The 23033-nt window shown below is 31.9% G+C and overlaps 1 protein-coding gene across 10 annotated transcripts; it reads right to left on the reverse strand.

Moving 5' to 3' along the window:
• Positions 1-227: 227 nt before the first annotated feature.
• Positions 228-22103, reverse strand: LOC148614493 (uncharacterized). 10 transcript variants are annotated; one of them, XM_088588591.1, is made up of 21 exons: positions 21969-22103; positions 18048-18105; positions 17396-17523; positions 17031-17165; positions 16616-16791; positions 15546-15685; positions 14009-14197; positions 13366-13593; positions 12315-12430; positions 11013-11141; positions 10230-10492; positions 9797-9995; positions 8797-9345; positions 7875-8058; positions 6720-6817; positions 4774-4970; positions 3858-4072; positions 3516-3612; positions 2876-3040; positions 2152-2234; positions 228-1328 (listed from the first exon to the last, which is right to left on the reverse strand). In XM_088588591.1, exons 4-21 carry the CDS (start codon positions 17156-17158, stop codon positions 1266-1268), a joined length of 3219 nt encoding a protein of 1072 aa, XP_088444717.1. In that variant the 5' UTR covers positions 17159-17165; positions 17396-17523; positions 18048-18105; positions 21969-22103; the 3' UTR covers positions 228-1265. The 10 variants fall into 10 exon arrangements, with proteins under 10 accessions (XP_088444717.1, XP_088444714.1, XP_088444713.1 ...); XM_088588588.1 differs by adding an exon at positions 21048-21128 and having other exon boundaries at positions 17396-18105; positions 21969-22089; XM_088588587.1 differs by lacking the exon at positions 17396-17523.
• Between the last annotated feature and the right edge of the window lie 930 nt (positions 22104-23033).

Consider the following 23033-nt stretch of genomic DNA (forward strand, 5'->3'; position numbering starts at 1 on the left):
ATTTGGTTTTTGGGGTTTTCAGACTAAGGTAAAAGAATAAAAAATAAGATAAAAAAGACCACAAATTCAGCCATGCCTATTATAAATGATGTTGAATGGTTTTTATTTTCTCATGAACAATATGAAAACTGCAGAACTTCATATGTTTTTCTTAATCAAAGTTGATTACTGTAATATCATTAAAAAATCACACCAAAACATACAGTTGAGTTAAAGCACAAGACATACCTGTGTTTTAAATATTGTTCCCCCTCAAATGAAAATAAAAAACCAAAATTAATAACAATCCCATTACACGTAATGTATTGTCCTTATTTCATATTTATGGAGTGCATGCCATCTTAGAAAGTTTTTTTTTAAAGGGACATAACCCTCTAACACATGACAACCTGGTTGGCAGTCTCATTGGGAAAAGGAAGAACAACAAACATTTTCTTTTTTTGAAACTGAAACTTATTTTCACTTTTGTAAGTACCTGGATGATTTGAAATAATTTATTTAAAAGTAAACATGGCTCAAATTTTTGCTGCAATGGGACAGTAAACCAGACTGTCAGGTTGGAAAGTTACACCGCTTTAAATTTATAAAAAAAATGAAAGTCAAAGTTGGTAATATGAAAAATAACTATTGGCATGGTTTGTGGCAAAATAGTGTAGTACCATATTACATCTTTTAAAAGAAGACATTTATTGAAGTAAGGATTTCTTTAGTATCATTATCACATCTAGCAATAAATTACCAATATAGTTCTTAAAGTCTTACATAAAATTTTCTACCATTTATCATAGCATTCTGTATTAGAAAAGTCCTTTTGAACAATGTGGAAGAAAAGCAAATATCACAGTCATTTAGCTGATATTTATAGCACAAAAGTAAATTTGTATATAACCTATTCAATCTATATTAGGCACAACCATTTTCAGGGAGGGGGCTGGGATCTTTTGAAAAAAAAAATAAATGTTCCAAATTTTGGAGAACAATTTTTTTACTCATCCATTGAAAAAAAAAAAAACAATGATTCTATATTTTCACCAATATTTAACAAGGCAAATTTTCGAATAAAAATATTGCTTTGGTTGCTGCTGAAATGTAAATAAAAATTTTGTGCTTGCTTGTGCAAAACAATTCTTATCATACGTCATATCCCAGGCCCTCACTCAGTATAAAATGGTCAGTGCCTTAAGCTGAATCTTAAAAATCAAGCAATTAAAGCAAACATAATCATGCATCTTGTTTATTCTGCATGTTGTAAACATCTATCTTTGTCACTTTTTCCAACTTCCCAGAATAGCATTAACTTTGTCTTCAGTTTTCCATCTATCTTGAATCTAAAAGGAACCAAAGTTTTAAAATCAAATAAACTGACTGTACACACTACCAACTATAATTAAATGTTTCTTCATAGAATTAATTTAATCTGAACTAAATGAGTAATATGAAAAATGATTAATAATTTTTATTTCACAATAGCAACATGTGAAGAGCTTTATTTAAGATACCTAAATGAACTAGAAATCATTGAGATGGAATCCATCTCTGTTGGCCCAGCTGTGGCAATTAAACCATATAAACAAATAAAAAAGAATTAGATACCTGAGGTCAAATTTCAAAGTCATAGGCCAACTATCTATGGTTTGCAACACATCGATTTAAGGTGATCTACCCAAATGCCAAATATCAAAAACCCACATCAAAAGACAAAAATGTTACAGCCAAGACACAAGTTTGTCACAAAAAAAACCCAAAAAAAACAGGAATTCAACCTTGAGGTCAAATTTCAAGGTCACAGACCAACTACCTATGGTATGCAATACATCGTCTTAAGATATCTACCTAAATGCTAAATATCAGAAGCCCACATCAAAAGACAAGAAAAAGTTACAGCCCAGAAACGAGTTTGTAATTGACAAAGGGATGGACAGAGTGATCCTATAGGATGACTGCCACTTATTTCTTATTCATGATAATATACAACAAACACATCATTAGGTACCAGACTACAACAGCACAAACTTTCATTGAAATCCATCAATCAACACTGAAAGAGATGCACTACATATTCAATACATAGCTGAATATACAAAGTGTTGGTATAAGCCATTAACTTTGTTAAAAATAGTTTATATACATGTATTATAAAACAGTACTTACATCACTCCAGATATCATTAGCTGTCTGGGATCTAGATCTGGCCATTGGAGCTGACATTGGTCTTACTAGTTTCTTTGTCTGACCTATATTAGAAATTAAACTGGATGTTTAACTATTATTGTTCACACAATTAGATTTTGAATATCAAAGAACCCCAAGAGTTCTATCTTTTCATAAAATCAAAAAATGTTTTAAGTTTAGACTCCAATGTGGATTCACTTCAAAACATAATAAAAATTTATATACAACCAAAGACTGATAACATCAAACAACCACAAATAATTAAACTTTCAATTAAGTCCAATTAAAATTAACATCAAAGCAATGCACGCAATGTATAAATTGTTATGCTCTCATCAAGATTGACTGTCTTGAAGGGTCAAAATATCCTTTTGAAAATGTGTTTACAGTCAGTTAGATTTTTGTTGTTAAGTGTACATGTATGTACCTTGACATACTGTTTGACAAATTTTGCGGACAGTTAAGAGTGCATGTAGCACAAATGTCAGTACATGCATCATTTCAGCTGTGAACTATGGTTATGAAATTTCTCAAACTTGAGAAGGTTCTTCAGTTGTGTGTTAGTAAGTCTGAGGTCAATGTGGCTGTAATTACAACTGTGCACACAACACTTAAAGCAGCCATTGCATCTTTAAGATCATTCACTTAATACCAGTTTTCTTCAGAGAAGTCAGCTAGAAAATACTTCAACCTAAATACTGACCAGATTTTGTGTTAGAGACAGTGTGTAAAGTCTTCGTGACTTCCTCCCGTAACAATCCAGTAGTTAGTCGAGCCATGCTTGTCAGCAGTCGTGTTCCACCATATCTGTTAAACACTTGTTTGATTCTCTCGTCACTAGATACTAACATCTGAATGATTATCAGACCTTTAATAATGACAAAGATATTAGGGTGAGTGTTCAGTAAATCAAGATCTCCACAAAAGGTGATAGCTATTTGGATCTACAATTTTATGATCCAGACATGACTCTGACATTAATAATGAAGTAAAAATTGTCAAAATTGGACGTTAATATACAGTAAATTGAGAGATGTAAAGGTAGAATCTTGATTTGAAAAAAAAAGATTTCTATTTTAGAGTGGAAGAAAACAAGTCTAAGGTACATTTCTTCACACTTCAATGACCATTCTATAACAATGAACTGTCTAGACTACTAATGCCTCATCACCAAGTTACATTTGTTGAGGTGCTATGTATACCCCAACTCAGCAATCATAAAGTAGGTCAAATCAAAGGATGAGCATTTATTTACATCATCCATACATACATAAACACTTCTTACAAAATGTTTTTTTCTTTAATTTATCTTTTAAAAAAAATCACTTTCCATAAACTTTTACCAATGATTTCCAATAATTCATCATCTTTATTGATCCTAATGAAGTCGAGCAACCTCTGCATACAGCCATACTTAGACAATGTCATGTGATTCTCCACCTGTGAAAGATACAAAACATTTGGAAGAACAAGTGCATGTAGGTTTAAACATCAAATCTTTCTTTTATAAAAATGATACCAAGAATAATTACCTTTAATGTGATATAGAAAAATTGTAAAAAAAAAAACCAGTAATTTGGATTATATAATTTCAAAAGCAGGTATCTACCAATTCCTTTTTTTTTGTGAGATTTCTAAAAATTTTATGCAATGTATAGAAGATGAACACATTCATTAAAACTCACATCACCGAAGTGTACCAAATCTTGCAGTAGTAACACAGAACATTTTCTAACATCTTTTGACTGGGAGAAAATACTACTGATTATATTGGTAGGAACCTCCCTCAGTAGACACTCCCTACACTGATTGGCTATAGGACGGGATATATTGACTATAGGTCTCTCATGACTAGGGATTGGCTTGGATTCTACTTTGAATGTTTCTTTTGATTTCATATCTGTAAAATTTTAAAACGATCATTGACTTATGTTTTCAATTATTGCATAAGTACAGAAAAAAATGGTTATAATCTATTTACAGCAATTCAAATGTATAATTTTCATGTTTACTACAAATTAATTAATACCAAGATCTAGTTTTTGTTAGAATGATATAAATAAGGAGATGAAAGTTTGTCTTTTTATTCAACTGCTCTTTGTTTGGATTTAACCTTTTGAAAAGGATTTATGTAATTTGTAGTATTATTTACTGAATACTTTGCAGATCTTTGTTATTACATTTTCTATAATTTCTGTCAGATTTTCTTCTTTTCTGGTAGGTGTGAGAAAAAAGTGTTCCCTTCTCTAGAGACTTTCTGTTCTAAGTAGATGGTTTTTTATGTCATCAAAACGAGTTCTCAGAGGTTAAGTACAAAAGGCATATTTTTTTTTTGACACTCCCAATATTAAGTACACATGAAGATAAAAAAAAGTCATTAGAAAAATAGAATTCTAACACCATAATTTGTGTCAAAACAATATTTTTACTCTCTAGACAGAAAATATTTCAATTTTTAAACTCTCATCGTTCAGTTACGTCTTGCAATTTAAATTAGAAAAATTATCTATCTAGACAAACTGAAACAGTATGTATTTCAGGCTTGAAATGAGAGAAATATTATCATCCTTACACATTTTACTTAAATATATTCATACTAACAAGAAGTAAGTCTATCTACAGCATCAGTATCATCAATAGGAGTTGTCTCCACTTTAACTGCTTCCTGTGCCTTAGCAACTACATCAAAATCAGGCCCCAGAGCATCCCTGATCAGATTGGCAATTTCTGGTGACATGTAGTGAAAGGCTACTTTCATTTTATGATCATGTTCTTTGGCACCAGCTGCTGATTGGGGTCTGTAAAATATAAAAAAAATACACTATTCACTTAGTACAGGAACCATCTCCATGCATAATATAATGGGCACTATATACCTTGAAGAGGATAGTTATTATTAGTTGTTTGTTTCAATATAAAGTTAGTGGCTCCATTGATAAATAGACCAATATAATTTAAGTCAAATAACCTCCACATATTTGTAAGCTGTAAGCACACACCTATCTTCAACATGTATCCAAATACCAAAAGTTGAAAAAAACTAGAGTGGGTTACAAATTTTATATACTGCTGACAAATGGCTAAGTTCAATTAGAAAAAAAAATCAATCATCATATTCCTCCTTAATATGAGGTGCACATCTTTAATTTGTATATGAACACAGTGCAAAATTTTAAGAATATTGATTTAACATTTTTGAGTTACAGATTACACAAAGTAGGTACTGTCCACAAAATAAAGTGCCAAAAGTTGGCAAAGTTCTACATTTTAAATATTTAGGGAAAAAGATAATAAAATTTCTACATAATATGATGAGCAAATCTTTAATATTTATATAAACACTGTCCAAAGTTTAAATTATTTTGGCTGCATACTTTTTGAGCTACAGATTACACATAGTAGGTACCTAAAGTGTGAAGCATGAATAGATGGACAGCCATACATAGTACAGGGGCTACCAGACCTACTTTCAATGTTGGTGATGCAGGTAAAATACCTATATCCTAGAATAATTCCTAGATTAAAAAAGATAAAATCCAACCAAGTAAAGTTGATACACATGGCTGTGAATATAACATTTATTAAGATTAAATATAACAAGACTAATCAAGGGAACCAAGGTTATAGCGGTAATCAAAAGAATGTAATCCAGGGACAAAGACCAGACATGGAAAACAGACATACACAACAAAGAACACAAAGTAACTAAAATCATACATACAAAGTAACAAAAGTAAATGAGCAACTCGGACTCCACTAAAAACTGAGAGCATGGACCAGGTGCACCAATAGGGTAAGCGTCCTCTGCTTTTCTAGAAAAGTCAAGTCCGGGGTAGACAAACGAGCCTTACTATGGTTAATGAAATTCAGAACCAAATGTTTGCATTTACCAGATTCTGAGTTGAAACAAAGCACTAATGCTCTGGTTGGCATTTTTCTGGTTTCATGTGTGTGCAAAGAGACATAACAATATGACATATTTTCATAGGAAAAAGACACAAAACAAATCCAACCTTAAGACCAGACAGACAGTTAAAACTAGAAAAACTGTAAGCAATGCTTACAACCTTGACCATCCACTCCCTTATTTGATAACATGCACTTTTTGAACTCCGAACTGATTTGGATTAAAATCTTAAATAGGAGGTGCATAATATATTGTGTAATTAAGATTCTGTGCAAGTTTTATTCATTCCTATCAGTGAAGTAGAAGGAGTAACGGATATGAGATATGGATATCCCAATGTCCCTTTATTCACAAATGATGAAGTCCACGTTTTGCTCATGTGAAACCTCAAAGTTGATTTTGATCAAGAACTAAGGAGGTGCACAATAGGAATAAGTTATAAAGATTCTGTGAAAGTTTTATTTCTTCCATTCAACAGAGTAGGAGTAATGGATAAGAGATGGGTACCAGAAGGAAGGAAGAACAGTACCCCTATCACCATACACCTCCTACTCTCAGTGTGAGGTATATAGTTATAAAAGGAGAGACCAAACATCTGCATTCTCCAATCTCAGTGGTCAAATAAAGCTGGAAAGTATACCTGACAATTCTCTGCTTAGTGGCAGGAGGAGCTGCCTGTGGATAAACTTTCTCTTCTAATGGCTGAATACAACATCGTAAAATCTGACAGGACAATGCCTACAATGTATAGTGCATAATGTGTCGAATGGGCATTTCTTAACATATTTAGGAACAGAGACATATTTTTGTGGTAATAATTTCCTAAAGTTAAATTTATCATTTGCAAACTTAATACATGTATTTCATTTCATGAGTTTAAAACCATTCATGTAGGTTTTTTAGATATATGTATGAAAGGTAGAACTTAATTTAAATAAAAAAAAATATGCATCACTTTCAACATTTTCCATTGGATATATAAAAGAAGGAAAATCAACAAGCAATTGGTCAAAAAATATAAATTAAAAGATTTACCAGCAAAAATGGGGTAAGATTCAAGTATTTTGAAAAATCAAATATACTAAATGTTGAAAAAGCAAATCTTTTGCATATTTTCCCTGTAATTCATAGAAATTCTAAAGAGTATGTTGACAAAATAATGCTCCACAAAAACATATAAAATTGCATTATAACATACTGTAGTAAGTTAAGTAGACAGAACACATACAAAAACCCATTTTGACTGGTTACTTTTTCCGATGATTTACCAAGTTGATTAACAAGATAAATATTGAGAATAAATTGATAATAATGTCTATATTTTGAATTTCACTTGGCATTAAAGCCATAAACTATACTACTACTTTTAAATAGAGGCACTAAGACCATCATAATAACAGATATTTCAATAATTAGATTTCCAGCTTTTTTCATTCTCAAAATATACATTGATTAATTGACTGAATATGATTTAATTGCAGATATTTCATGTATTTCAGGTCAAGAGCAATTTACCAATGGAACATATCCTGCTTTGTTCTAGTATGACAACCTGAGCCAGATCTTTATTGTGCCACTTCACAGAAGCAACCACCCATAGGTAAGCATGCCACTAGTCTTGGACACATTTTTCTGACTCTGAGCCAGCCAGTCGTCACTGTATCCCCTTAGATACCTCATGCATGACAGAGGAGCAGTGAATACCATTTTTAAAATCTTTGATGTCACTTGGCTGGGATCGAACTCATCCAAATTAAGAAAGAGAAATACAGTGACTAAAATCTTGCTGGTTTACCTGGAGATCATAGTGTGAAGACTTAAGGAATGCACCAACAACCTTGATGGTATCAGCTTCATACAGACATTTCCTAATTATTCTTCTCTCAGTGGCTGCTTCCTTCTTCATCAACTCAGCATGGAAATGACTAACATCTGTCTTACTGTGACTTCCATGGAAATCTTCATTGGAAGATGTATGCCTGTACAAAATTACAGACAATATTTCACTTAATAATCTTCAAAAATTTAATGGCCATTTCCTTGAAAAGAAAATTTAAATTGTTTCATGTTAACACAGAAACTAGAAATTACATTCAAGAATTTAAAAAAAAAACATGTTTCCCTGATGTCTGCTCAGTTTTCATACCTTCTGACCAGCATGAGAAGTGTTCCTCTCAATAGAAATTTTAATTAACATTATATTTTCAAGTTTATAATGGTGGGTGAGCATCATGCTTTAAATCTGTAAGTTAATTCCAGTAGGTTAATATAGAAGCTTCTACTGGCCCCAGTGCCCAAAACCTGAAAAATACTTAAGTCTAAAAATATTCTTAACTTCCATTTTAACTCTAATCAAAGTCATTGAAACTAATAACCTCACTAGTAGTAAAGAATTTTCTCAGACTTAAGTAATTTTTCAAGTTTTGTGGCACTGGGGCCAGGTATCAAGCATACCAGTTATAAGAAAAAAATATAACATTAATATGCCAATCGATAAAATTTCTGCATAAGTATATTCAACTACACTATACTGTAATTTAGTTTTGTGGATACTTATTTGTGCATGTTAGGAAATAAAATCAATTCTATCGATTTTCTTGACATACTTTCTGTCTAACATCTATTCAAAAAAAAAAAAGGGAATATGCATGGCTAATAATTGTTTTTTTTGCAATTAAAATAAGCAAAAACAAATTGCTTTTACTATACATAATTACCTATCTAAAGTGTTTGTAAGATGTGGGTTTTCTTTTACCCAGGTTTGTTTTGTCTCTTTCACAGGAGAAGTAGGTCTGGGATGATGGGCACTGGATGGTCTCATGAACTTCCTTGGTAATGGGGGTTTCCCAATAGCTGAGTCTGACCTTGTGGCATGACCTTGGTTAGAAATGTGATGTGGCGATTTCTGTTTCTTTGTGGTTAAGTCTGGAAACTCTTTACAAGAACACAGTGCAATACACAACAGCAGCTCCAGAAGAGACTTGATCAAATCTAACTCTTCCTGCTCAAAAATACACATCAAATCAACAAGTCCTTTCCTGTCCACCATTTTGTTAATGGCTTCCTGACTAGGCGAGGTTGTCATGGAGACAGCCTCATTGGAATGTTGTAAACAAGGATTCCCCTTGCCCTCTTTGTATTGTTGAGCAATGATATGTACACTAGTAAGTTTATCACTGAAAGCACCAAGTAGTTGAATGGTAGTGTTACCAACAGTATCCCAAACTCTCTGAGAAAGGTTTCTGTTTAGTTTTGATAGTCTTAATCTGAAATAAAGAAGTTATTAGATCATCAATGTCACATAAATGAGAATTCTGAAAATCTTATTTGTTGTATTGAGATGTGCATGGAATTAAGACTGGTCCCAATTTTTGATGCTTCATTGAACCAGTCTCAATTTCTAAAACATACAGACATAAATATTGCATAATCTGAAAACAATAATATTGACAAATGCATTATTAGATCTGAAGATGTTAGATTTCTTATTTCCTGCAATCATTCAATATGAGAAGTCAAAATGCATTGTTTGGTTGTTCTTGTTATAAGAGTAATTCTTTGTAGTAAAAGAGCAAAACACTGCATTCCCTTGACAGGAATATTGACATACAAATTCTGCCCTAACTAGAGCATATGCTCTGCTAAGTCTCACATTTTCAGCAGTTATAACCCTGTATATGTCCAGTCATTGCATTGTAATTGTCTATTTCTTTTTACCTCTGCACTTCACATTCTGTGAAGTGTTTGAGATCAAGTTTGCTGATATCTTGTTTGTTCTTTCCTGATGGCCACATACAAACATTTTGGAGAAGTTGAACACATCTAGTAAGGGAAATAACTCTGACTGGACACATATCAATACAAGGCTTGTAACCAACACTTGTTACCTTCCCAGCTTTGTCAGCCTCTGCTAAACCTGAAAATAAATCAAACACCTATTAAAGTCTTAAAATGAAATAAATATCATGAAAATTACATATATTCTTTACAACTACTCATAAGAACTTGTTCTCATCATCAAAATTCAATCTGACTATATGAGTAACTTGAAAAGATAATCATTAAAAATGGAGCAACTGACTGCAACTTGATTTTTTAATAGAAGAAACAAGTAGATCAGATCAAGTCCATTTGAAGAGGATATACTTACATTCTTTGGTGAGAATTTTCCCAACAATCTTGATAAGACGATGTAGTCCTTTCCACAATATACTGTCTTTCTCCACATGGCTCCCTCTGTTTGGGGTAGTCACCCTATTCCCTGCAGAACTAGGTCTTCCCATCAGGTGTGAGTATCCACTGTCTGTTGGAATAAGATAACTGGAAGCATGAACCATGAAATCTTTACACATGCCAAGTCTCCTTGATCTAGTCAGGTTGTATAGAGTTTTCAATGCTTCTCTCTTCACTTTTCTGAAACAGTAACACAGTCCATGTTTAATACATGTATAGAAAATGTGTAAAATCATCGTAAAGGAAAAGGGTACATGGAAAACTCATCAATAGACTAAATTTTTCTAATTCATATATACTTACAGCAGAATAGTCTCCTCTATTTGTGTACATGTTTAAAGAACTTTACTGTAGATCTTCCTGTCATACAGAAATATTCCTTTCATTATAAATGATTCTATTTGGTCTAATTTTACTTATTTTGTTGTAATGTCTTTTACTATAAATCAAAATGAGAATTTCTAGAACTTGTTTTTTAATTGTTTAAGGCAATATGAATTCATATCTTAAGACTAAGACCTTGATCAATGAATTCATAGAATAATATTGAAGACACAGGTGACAAAACACAATGTAATGTCAATTTTTTTTCTTTTCCTGTTGCTGCTGTAGGGCGAAGTGCTAGGCACAGACAGCAATATGTTAGAAAGTAAATTAAGTACAGCAAATTAAAGTTATTGAATCAACATCACAACAATACCTGCACTTGGATTCTTTGATGGAGCATATAATATAAGGCACAGCACGAACATTGTCTATCACAGCAGGAATACCAGACTCTTTATCAGACAGTCCACTTAGTAGCTTCAAAGCCTGGACTTGTGTTCCACTGCAAAAATATGGACAAAAAATATTGTTACTGTTATGATTTTTCATATTCCTTTTTAGTCATTATTTAAGCATATTTTATTTAAGTGTTCTTTGTTCATGCTAGTGCAAATTATATATATACATACCATGCAACTTCCAGGCTATTTATTTCATTCTGCTTCCAAAAAGATTTTTTTTCCAAATTCATCCAAATTAATTGAAACACCAGTAGTACATCATATTATCTGAATTGTCACATTTTAAAAGGCATATCATTCTTAGAAGTATCAGTAGGTTGGATCTACTAGAGAGCTTAATGAATATTCTACAAGTTAAGGCTATGGTGACAGTGTTTTCAATTGTTCTTGACCACTCTTACAAGTCCAGAATAGAGGGTTAGGAGCAAATCATACCTCATACTATTTGTAGATTTTGACAACATCCTTTTAAGGAATCAAAGACCCTTTTCATAAAACATCTCAAATTGAGATTTTCTTCAAATCCTTCCTCAACTCAAATTTTGACTGATCAGATCACTTGAAATTGAAGACTTGAGGAAACACTTAAGATTTTTTTATGAAATCCAGGCCTGTGATACTAATATTTATTATTCCAATTCACAAACATACATGTAATAATTTAACTATACAGAGGCATGCTACAGATATTTTAAGATTGACATTCCTTGTAATCTGTACATTTTCCGCATGCAGATAGGTGTACCCTAACATCCCCATGCAATACAACAAAGTAAACAAGTCAATTTGTACCTCTCATTTCTCTAGTGTCCTAAAACATACATCTACATTTAAACTCAGTATGTGTAACAGTATTCAATGATGGTAAGTTCTTATCTATAAAAGCCTACTTTCATTTTGATAAGTGAATCTACATGTGGCACTTCAGCAGGTTTATTCCTTATTTACGATAACCATTTATTCAGATTCCCTTATTTTAAAAATGAAACTGCCGAAACAATTATTGGAAGAAAAAATAAAATTCTCGAAATCATTTCAATACAAATGCATTCTTCATATTTAATTAAAAAATATTAAAGAATGACCTGTAATACATTATATTTTTTAAATTTTTAATAGTTCTTATTTTTTACCCAGATACTTCATATCCTTCAAAATTACCTAATAACTTTGATTGATAAATTAACTCGAAAAATGAAACTTGATGGACTAACCAAGGACCATCTCTGATCATGTTGATGGTAGATGGAACTATACCACTGTCTATAATGTCAGGTGGCAGAACATCTGTGTGGGCCAGTAATCCTGTCAGGATCTCTGTATATACCTCCTGAAAATGTATGATAAAGACAGATTTATCTTTACAAATTCAAAAGCACTGTTGTTATTGTGAAGAACTCGTTAGATTTGAAATGAAAAACAAAATCACATGCCATGTCATTCTGAAGAATCATATAGTAGTAGTAAGGGTCAAGGACATATGCCGCTCCAGACAAAAGTCCCCTGGACAATAGCCCCCTTACTTTAATAATTTTTTTTTTCAACATTAATCAAACAATTTCGTATGGGTGGCTTTTGTCCGAATCCCATGTAGAAATGGAATACAAGGCTTAAAATGTCCTTAGAACTATGGAATAAAATATTCCAAATTCTTCTTTCATTTAATTGATACTGAGCTGTCATTAAATAATCTTAATATTGGTGATGAGTTGGATGCCATGTAACATTAATCTTTATAATATATAACAAACAAATATAATTATACACAATGAAGCCTGTCTAAACTGAACCCTGAAAAATAGAAAACATGTAGACCAGACACTTTATGAAGTCCCTATATATCACTTTTGAGGTATTTTAATCTCAGTAAACTTATCACCAGTCTAAACTGAACCCTGAACAAATAGAAAACATGTAGACCAGACACTTTATGAAGTCCCTATATATCACTTTATAGGTATTTTAACCTTGGTAAACTTATCACCTGTCTAAACTGAACCCTGAACAAATAGAAAAGATGTAGACCAGACATTTTTTGAAGTCCCCACTTACAACTTTTGAGGTATTTTAACTGGGTAATCCAAGCAGATATCTAAACCGAACCAATTCTACAATCCAAAAAAGGGGAGTGTTTATGCAGGTTTTTAGAGACAGCATTAACAAAGGCCTATATGTATTGTAAAGTGCTAACTGATAGTAATACATTTGTACATAAAACAGTGTCAGTTTTACTTAAGTCATGCACAATGTCATATCAAACTATACCCTTAATTTTCCACTACAATCCTTGATAACTGACACAGCAGGTATAATCTGGGTCTGTGTGACCTCAACATATTCTGTATATTGTGTCAGCTCACGCAATACACAACAGATACTGTATTTGCAATCAAGGGTTGATCCATCTCTATGTAGAAGTGACATTAAAGCTGGATAGATCTGTGTAGATATAGGCTCTATCCATCTGTCTTTCAACCCTTCATGAGATACTAACTAAAACACAGATATGTGAACAGATTTTAGTGGATAGAGGCTGTAAACTATTTGTCTTTAAACCCTTCATTTGAAATGGATTTTTCTTGGTTTTCTAATACTGTATCCATGGTATCAGTAAAATAGTACCTCTAGATTATCCATGTACAATTTGTATCCCTAAAAATCAAATTTATTTGTTTTAAGATATTGATCAGTAATTCTTTCAGTTATATCTCTGAGAAAGACAAACAAAATTTATGGTGTTTTGGGTAAGTATACATGATACACAGGTTGATTTTATGAGGTATCATACATCATACATTTATCCAATACACCAACAATATCTATCTTTGTGACTTCATGGTTATCTTGCATGTATTTCTAAAATGTTGATAATATAAACTTAAGCACTTTGCATTTTATTTATACAAACCACTTGAATAAGCTGAATAGCTACAGTCATTAGGGGACTCTGTAGAGTAGAGATAATCACTTTCAAGTTGTCTATGATTCCTTTATCCAACATCAATTCTGTATTTTCTTGTACAGCTCCTACCTTTGACAGGAAATTCAATGCTAATTCCTGCATTACCAAATGTGAATCCTTTAGAAAGGGTAAAGTCTAAAAAAGAATTTATATAATTTATGTATTTGTTTAATTGAGATCTTCTAAGTAAACAATCTAACCTAGTTTAGACTTTAACTTTCATGAAAAGATGTTAAATATGGTCAATTCAATTAATCCTAAGCTTCATGTTAGTGGAAGACTGAGATCACCTGTAAAGTAAGCAACAAGTCTATTGGTTTACATAGGCCTGTTCATTTTACTATTAATAATGTGACTATGCAATAAGTAACCATTAAGGTCAGAATAATGTTTGCAAAATGTCAACAGTTTTATGAATAAAAAATTACTTTGAACTGTCAGTTATTAAAAAAGTACTGTCTATTGCAAACTGTGGAAGACCACAATGGATGCAGACAAACACTTTGTATTTACAAACTGCGGAAAACTATAAGCAAGTTCTCAAGAGATTCAGAAAGATATCAACCAAAAATAATATACATGTAACTGAAAAATAGAAAAAGAAGGCTGATATGTACTGGATTAATTTTCATTATTCAGACTCCACCTTTTCAGCAAAAATTTGAAAGTTGGCTGGTAAAAGAAGAATAAAAAGCAAAAACAATCCCTGCTTGATATAAAAATGGTCTATTGCATGCACTGCAAATACAATGCAATGGCAGAAAGCTCTTTTTTCTTTGTTTCATGACTATTACTGAGGCAAATCACTAGAATGAATACTATAAATGAATTGTTGGTTAAGCAGAAATAACTTTTTCAATTAGTACAATCACTACAAACATCTTTAAGTAAATATTTTAAATGAAATTTGTGTAAAACATAATTTGAGTTTTCAAAATTAAAGAATATAAAAAAATGAAGTTTGTACATTTTACAGCATTTTCAGTCCTAACATTGTACTTTCAATATTCATTACTTTCATTATTGTCAACATACTTCTGTCATAAAAAAAAAATACTGCAGAAAATGAAGGTATTTGTGTGAAAATACAGTAAAATCTGTCTAAACTGAAACTCTGTAGACAAATGGTTCAAAACATATTGAATCTTATCTAAAGATGTCTGGTTTATACAGATTTCTGATTTACAGTACACCCAGAGAGTATAGATTCTCAGAGTCCCATTTTGGTGTCACTTTTCGGAATGACTCCAGGAAATTCCCAAAAATGCCATAAAAATCCTGGAGTGATTTTGGCATACTTCCTCCATAAGGCAATAAAATACTCCCAGCTGGGAGTTTATTATTGCCCTGATTATCCTTTGAAGTACCACCTACATCCCGTCTTACCTGTCAGGTGAATATGATTACAATATACAAGGTAATAAAATAAGTATAAGAATCTATACTCGCAGGGTGTACTGTATTCAAGAGCCACTATACATACAGCTGCCATTTGATTCTGTGTCATGGCCTCTTTACATATATATCCATCCAGTACAGTCTGTAATGCTTTACTTGCAGTCTTGGAAGGGAGACGACTAGGTAACACACTCAACATTTTCAACAGCATGGCTATAGTTGTACCTGAATATATGAAATACAAATGCTAATGATTGTATTATATGAGAGATTAAATACTAAAAAATATTTTTGTATAATAACCTAGCCTGGCACCTCAAAAGTTACAAAATACTGAAGACAGAGAATATTCTTAACCTTCATTGTAACTCAAATAAAAGTCTTTGAAATTGATGATGTCATAAACAGTTAAGAATTTTCTCAACCTTAAGTAATTTTTCAAGTTTTGTGACTCTAAGGCCTGGATTTGTTCATTTTCATAGGTTAAATATTCATAATTTGTGGTAAGATGGAGAAAAACAAACTTTTGGAGGGACATCACAGCAAAATCTAGTTTTTAAGTAAACTTCCCCCTAATTTTTTAGAATGACTTTCCAGACTCCTTTAAATCAGTGCCTGGCAAGCATCTGAAAGGCTGGTTTTATTGTTATATAATGCACAAGTACAGTATGCTATGATATGATAACAAAATTGCTGTTGTAAACCAAATTGTACAGGTTCTTATAAAACACCCTAAAATTGGTTGCACAAATAGACATACATTTTTCTACTTTCTTCTAACATTTACATTTTCTTACAAAATATTGATATATGATATTGTAGTAGTAATATGGGATAGGCACTATTTTCAATACCATGGAAGGATTTTTTATTATATAATGAGGTAATATTATTGGTAAGCCAAGACTGAAACATTTAAGCTGTCCTTTGGTTATTTGCCAAGAAATTAGATAAAGTTGTAGGCAGAAAGTTTTAAGCAGTAACAAGTCTATTAAATTTTACATCTCTACAATATTTGCTGACATATTGTTAGCACTATGAATTTCATTCCAAATATTTCATAAAATAAACAAAGGGATTGGATAATAGGCTATGCCTATGTGCATCCTCTCCCAACAGATAAATCTACAGTATTTTCATTTAATTGACACCAACCTTCATCATCAGAGTCTGAGCCACTAAACTGCGTACTGGAGTACAAATCCTGCTGCTTCTTTGTAAGAGTGTGTTTTAACAAACATTCACAATTGATATTAATAAGAGGAGAAGGTGTAACATTCTCCTCAAGTCGCCCCAAGATGTTTTCTGCATTTTCATAATCAGGATCAGGGCTAAAATGGTGTATGGAGCTTAATATCATGTAATATTTTAAAAGAAACTTAAAATAAAAGGTTTTTCTATAATCATCTGTTTATTACTTAACTTTTCAGTTGTTAAAATGAATTAATTGAAAAAAAAAAACATTAAATAAATCATTTCTTGTAATGCTGAGTCCACACCATTTTCACATTTCTTTTTCTTTTGCTTGTTCATTCCTTGTTTATCTATGAAAAAAAAAAAATTTTCTTACGTGTTGTATCTTGTAGCTGGAGTGATACTTCTCTGTGGAGGCAAAAAGTCACCCACTACTTTCAAACTGGCTGTTCTTAGGATATCTGGCATGCATTCACCAGGACGCCAAACTCTACTGTAATCCATTTTCTATCTGTAATCAAACACATTTGTTAAGTTCTTATTTTATTCAGACGAGACTGTAAAATAAAAGTACATAGTTTAAAATAAAGTATGTTTTAAAAGTGTGGCAAGTGTATTAAGCAGAGTAAGATGATAATATGCCTTTGAGTTCTACTGTTTTTATGCCATACATTATATACAATGTACCTCAGTAATGAATTGAACGTGGAAATTATTATGTTCTACTTTATTACATCATACCTGTTAACCCTTCCTCTTTAGGAGGGAGAATCCTTCATTTTGGATCAATCTCCCTTTTAGAGAAAATCTCCTGTCACCAGGGAGACACAAATCTCCCTCTTTCACAAATTTTTCCACCAAATCCCCCTCTTAGCAAAAATATTGCAAAAATTATGTTTTAAATGGCTTATTAAATTGATACAAATAATTAAATAACATACCCAATAATAATCATTCAGAAACAATCGACAAATAATTAACCTTTTTGTTGTACTTATTACTCAAATTTTAATTAGAAATCCCTGGTAGATTAACAAGGATACCGATGATGAACTTTATTCTCATAAACTACATACATTTTGTATTATATATTTAAAGAGAAACATATATACAATAATGTATAACAATTATCAGAGATTTCATATTTTTGTCTTATCTTCCTACACATATTTGGATTTCTAGCAAAATTATCCTTTTTTCTGCGCAAAAGGTTGTCACACTAATCTCCCTCTTAGAAAAGCTGAAAAAAGGGAGATCTCCCTCTTTGACCGTTCAAATGGTTAACTCTTTGAGCTTTCAAATGGTTAACAGGTATGCTACATGAATACTCTGGGTTTAGTGTAAAGTTGTGGACATGTATCATTTAGTGTGTACACAGGCTACAACATCGTACATGTATGCAACTGCTTCATCCCCTTTTGGAATTCAGTGTCCCGAGCTGTACTCTGTACCTAAAAGGGAATTAGCAATTGTTTGATTGTGTATTAACATGGACCTATGGACCTAAAAATACAAGAGATTTGCAACTACATTGAAACTTCTCCAAACCGGCCACCACTGGGAAAAGAGGAAATGGCCAGTTTATAGGGGTGGGTGGTTTCGTTAAAAATAGCAATGCATTCTGAGAGTTGTTTCCATTTATGTGTTCTATAACCCTATACATTGTCAGTTTGCTGGTTGAGGCATGTTTATAATGCCTATTCAAAACTTTGGGCTCTTTATTACATTTCAAAGCTTGCATCATTTGTAAATGATTTGATTTTACAAACGGTACTGCCAACAAAATAATGTTCACATTTTTGAAAGAATATGTATTAAAGATCAAAGGGCTATTGATGGTAATTAATCATTTGTATTGTTTCAGCTATGTACCTATCAACAAAGTTTAATAATTTCACCTCTTTAATGTTTTGGCTTGGGTACAGATCACATTAATGGTTTAATCCTGGTTTGCATACATTTAATTGCAGGTTTAAATAAACAAAGATGAAATTGTTGTTTTAATCATTATAGTCTGTTCTTTATTGGTCACCTTAATTGCACCTGTATTTTACCTGAAGAATTGTACTTAAAATCTTAAGATATTGTTATGAGAATATCAAAATAAACTTGATGATGTTTTAAATGAAATATTTCATTATTTAATATTTTATTTTAGTACATGTTGTCAATATTGGGATTAAAGTACAAAAATACAATTATTTACATAATAAATTATGAACTTAATGAAATAAAAAAAATTAAAACTGTAAAGTTAGTTTTATAGTTTATCCTTAATTAATGTCTGTTGAAATTAATTACATTCCTTAATGTTAAGCTTCCAAGCCAACTGTATTCCCATATGCAAACTAAACATGCTGAACAAGTATTCAGCATCATAGCTAATTATTATCATAATTATAATTAATTACAACCTTTAAACAATTAAAAGCTAGATTGTCATTAAGCCATGAGATGTACTCACAAGCTTCAAGCATTATAAATATTGAAGTTGTTTTAATTTCAATCATTCAAAAGTAAAAATGGCATTTGCACAACTACGAGCACTTGAATTTGTTAAAAACAAGTTTGGCAAAGACAGCTTAGTCTTAAATGGGTATCGCTACAGCATCAAAAGTCAACGCAACACACGCATATATTGGTGATGTGTCATAAACACATGTCCTGCTACAGTCAACATGCATGATGGGCATCTGGTCAAACGTGGATACCAACACAACCACCCAAGCAACCAATCCAAAACTGATGTCAAGAGGGTAATACAGAAAATGAAAGACCGATCTAAATCCGAGGTCACACCAGTACCAACAATCTACAGACTACCCAGGCCATGACAGAAATTACAGTGATCCAGTACTCAGCAGGAGGAGCTCGTCCACCCAAAAGACAAGTTTACCGACGCATCAACACACAACTACAGCAACTCAAAGACAGATATCAGCAGCGGATTATGACTGTGACAGACTACGCAGATGCCGCTTCTCACTTACTGCATCTTAATTAGTGAACTTTTATACGATACAAACATTGTAATATATTTCATGCTTTGTCATTTCTGATAATTTAACCTGATTTTATATTTATTTTAATGCTGAAACTGATACAATGGGTCTTAAATGTTGTATATGTATTCTTAGTATATGCAAATTATTTATTTTATTTGTTGTGATTCAAGCTATCTGAAAATGAATTGTCTCGTCCCTTATCTTGTGTTGTTGATTTTGTTATTAAAATATTGATTAAAAAATAATGTTTTACTTATTTTTTATAGGATTATTAGAAATGAAAGACAAATGTACACATTAAATAAAACACGCAATCAATACTAAAACAAAACTCAACAGAATGCCAACATATATTTTCTGCAGGTAAAAAAAATATTATGCATTCATTGTACATATTTTAAACAAACTATAGGTCTTCAAGGTGTATGAACCCATTGTCTTTTTTGTTTATTTAACTATTTAATTAGTATGGTAATTAAATGTATGCAAACCAGGATGACACCCACATTAATTGACAGTTTAAAGATTGTAATATTAAATGACCCTGATTGCCTGATGTGTGTACACATCAATTAACACCCAATTAACACCCAACCAGTGACAAAATGTGATGTGTGGATTAATTTCGTATTTTAAACTACTGTCCCTTTAATTATCATCTGTCCACTGATGAAATGCAAACCAGTCAGTGAATGAATTTTAATTACATAAAAACTGGCCGATGTATGGTTTTAGGGGGTAGCCAGTCTATTGAAGACAAACCACACAGGTTTTAAGGTATATCGACCGGGACTTTTTAGAATGGCAGGTTTGAAAGGAAGACTGGTTTTCTAAGTGTCCGGTTTGGAGAAGTTTCACTCTATTAACTGAAATCTCATATTCACATGCGGCATGGAACAAGATCTCATACTTACTTAATCAACAATACTACCAGACTTTAAATGATCATAACTAAAAAAGTATTGCAAATATTGAAATAATACCTTCAGTTTCCCATTCTACAATATCATACCACATTTATTTTTTTCTTTCTACCAAAACAAACAAACAAAAAGTATTGAAAACAAGTTATCAACCCCTTTAATTATTACGAAAATGAAAATAATTTAAAATTAAATTCATAATTTTCACTTAAACCTATCACAACTTTTTTGCTTCAAAAGATTATTATTTATAAAATTTTCAATTTCCCACTCTTTACATCTTCAGGGCATCTTCTAAAATTCATTTTATCAAAATAGTAAAAAGTAATTTAATAAATAAATGGAAATGTTGGGGAATCTCATTCTCTGCCATGTGATAATTTATCAATGAACTTGCTAATTAATAAGTTTCTTACTGTACATGTACATGTATGTCTCTGGTTTTAAGTAGAAATGCTTGTATACCTTCTTTGTAAGGATAAAAATATACTGGTCAAGGAGTGCTTCTTGCCATCAAGTAATTCTCGCCAACCAATTTTTCATCCGCTATAGTGAAACAGGTTCATGCCCAAAATATAAGAAAATGTGTATAACAGATTGCTATTCTATTTTGCTTTCATAAATGAGTTATCATACAACGACTTTCATTGAGGAATAAAATTTTGGTGAGCAGATTGGAGAAATTGCTTTTGTCTTGAAAACGCCACGATCTCCTCTCTGACCAGTAAATAGAAAAAAAAATCATGTCCAGATTTAATGCAAGAGTAATCAAGGGAACCAAGGTTATAGCGGTAATCAAAAGAATGTAATCCAGGGACAAAGACCAGACATGGAAAACAGACATACACAACAAAGAACATAAAGTAACTAAAATCATACATACAAAGTAACAGAAGTAAATTAGCAACTCGGACTCCACTAAAAACTGGGAGCATGGACCAGGTGCACCGGTAGGGTAAGCGTCCTCTGCTTTTCTAGAAACACCCGCCGAGTTGCTCATAAAAAGTCAAGTCCGGGGTAGACAAATGAGGAAAGGAAAACTATGACCTGTTGAATAAATCAGTTTTCATCGTGCTGATGGATACATCATAACAACGATCATGCAAAAAAGGTGATAATTCTTATGTCCACAACTTCATGTGACAATGCTGTAGGTTAAGGAATTTAATTGTAATTTTGGTAAGTTTTGTCTTGGCACACCTCAGATTTAAAAACTTAATTTTAATCTATTTTGGGGATTATGCTAGTATAAGTGTATACATGTACATGTATAAAAAATCAGAACAATTACGAAATGACACAATTGTTCATAAAATATCATGAATTGACAGGAAAGACGTCGTTAGTACACTATTTTTTATCAAGGAGTAAATTAACACAATTTACATTTGTATTTGATGAGTTCCCAGCTTGATGAGTTTTCCTAAAAAAGAATGTTGTTGTTTGGAATGGCGATTCCAATCTTAGAACAAAACACGGTGAACTATAATTCCGCTTTTCAACTGAATCTAATAACAGGAAGTAGAACACACCTCTTTGGTAGAGTTAAAATGTGTAGCTTGTACACGTATCCGTATGCCAAATATCATTTTCGCTTATTTCTGGATTTTTACTGTGCATGTAATACGTATTAAATGTCCATGTTGTTGCTATTTGTTTTCTTTTGGCAAAACATTCTGTAGCAAACGAGTTACTATGAATAAAAAACAAATTATTCAACAATATAGATCTACGAAATATGGTTTTGCTTTAGTCCAGTTTTGCTTCTCCAGAAATGGCACTTGATTACATTTTGTGTTCAACGGCATTATATCTGACGTTTAATTTTTATTTCGGGGATACAATTTCCGACTAACCTGTTAACACTGAATCAAAATTTATACAATTTTGGTCATTAGATGATTGTTGAGCAATTTTCATACTTTGAAATTATAGAATAGAAAACTTAATTTTGTTCGGTATGATTAAATATCGCATAAACATAAGCTCCAAAGCTTTTATCAAAATATGAATAAAATATAGAAACATAACATTAAAACAGATAAACATACACCGACAAAGACACATAAAATAATTTTGGAATGCAAACCATACTGTAAATATATATTTAGCAGAAACACAAGGCCCCCTGAGCGGAAGAACAGCAGAGAAACAGGAAACGGACGTTAATTGTGTCAATTCAGCGCCGCTCTGATTTCTGCACCGATCCATGTACATATAAATGCAGAAACAAAATAAAAGATTAAAAGAATTGAGAGATGAAATTATCACGTTTAAAAGGGAACAGATATATAGTGAAATGCAACAAACGCACTAGAGTATAACCGACAATAACTACTTTCAGAGGTTACCAAATGGCTTTCAACAAGTATAGAAACACCTTTACGTAAGATCTGAAAGTCCCGAAAAACAAACGTAATCAAATCCACGGTAACAGAACGATGACACTAC

Source organism: Perna viridis, chromosome 6 (genome assembly GCF_037379345.1).
Source record: "Perna viridis isolate PV_CMFRI_1.1 ecotype Kerala chromosome 6, ASM3737934v1, whole genome shotgun sequence".
Classification (NCBI taxonomy): domain Eukaryota; kingdom Metazoa; phylum Mollusca; class Bivalvia; order Mytilida; family Mytilidae; genus Perna; species Perna viridis.

Coding starts and splice junctions, on each gene's coding strand:
- LOC148614493 (XM_088588592.1), bottom strand. CDS start 17,158: ATGGATTACAGTAGAGTTTGGCGTCCTGGTGAATGCATGCCAGATATC. Junction 4,971..6,719: donor ACTAAGCAGAGAATTGTCAG/GTATACTTTCCA, acceptor TATATTTTACAG/ACCCCAATCAGCAGCTGGTG. Junction 3,613..3,857: donor ATTTGGTACACTTCGGTGAT/GTGAGTTTTAAT, acceptor TATCTTTCACAG/GTGGAGAATCACATGACATT.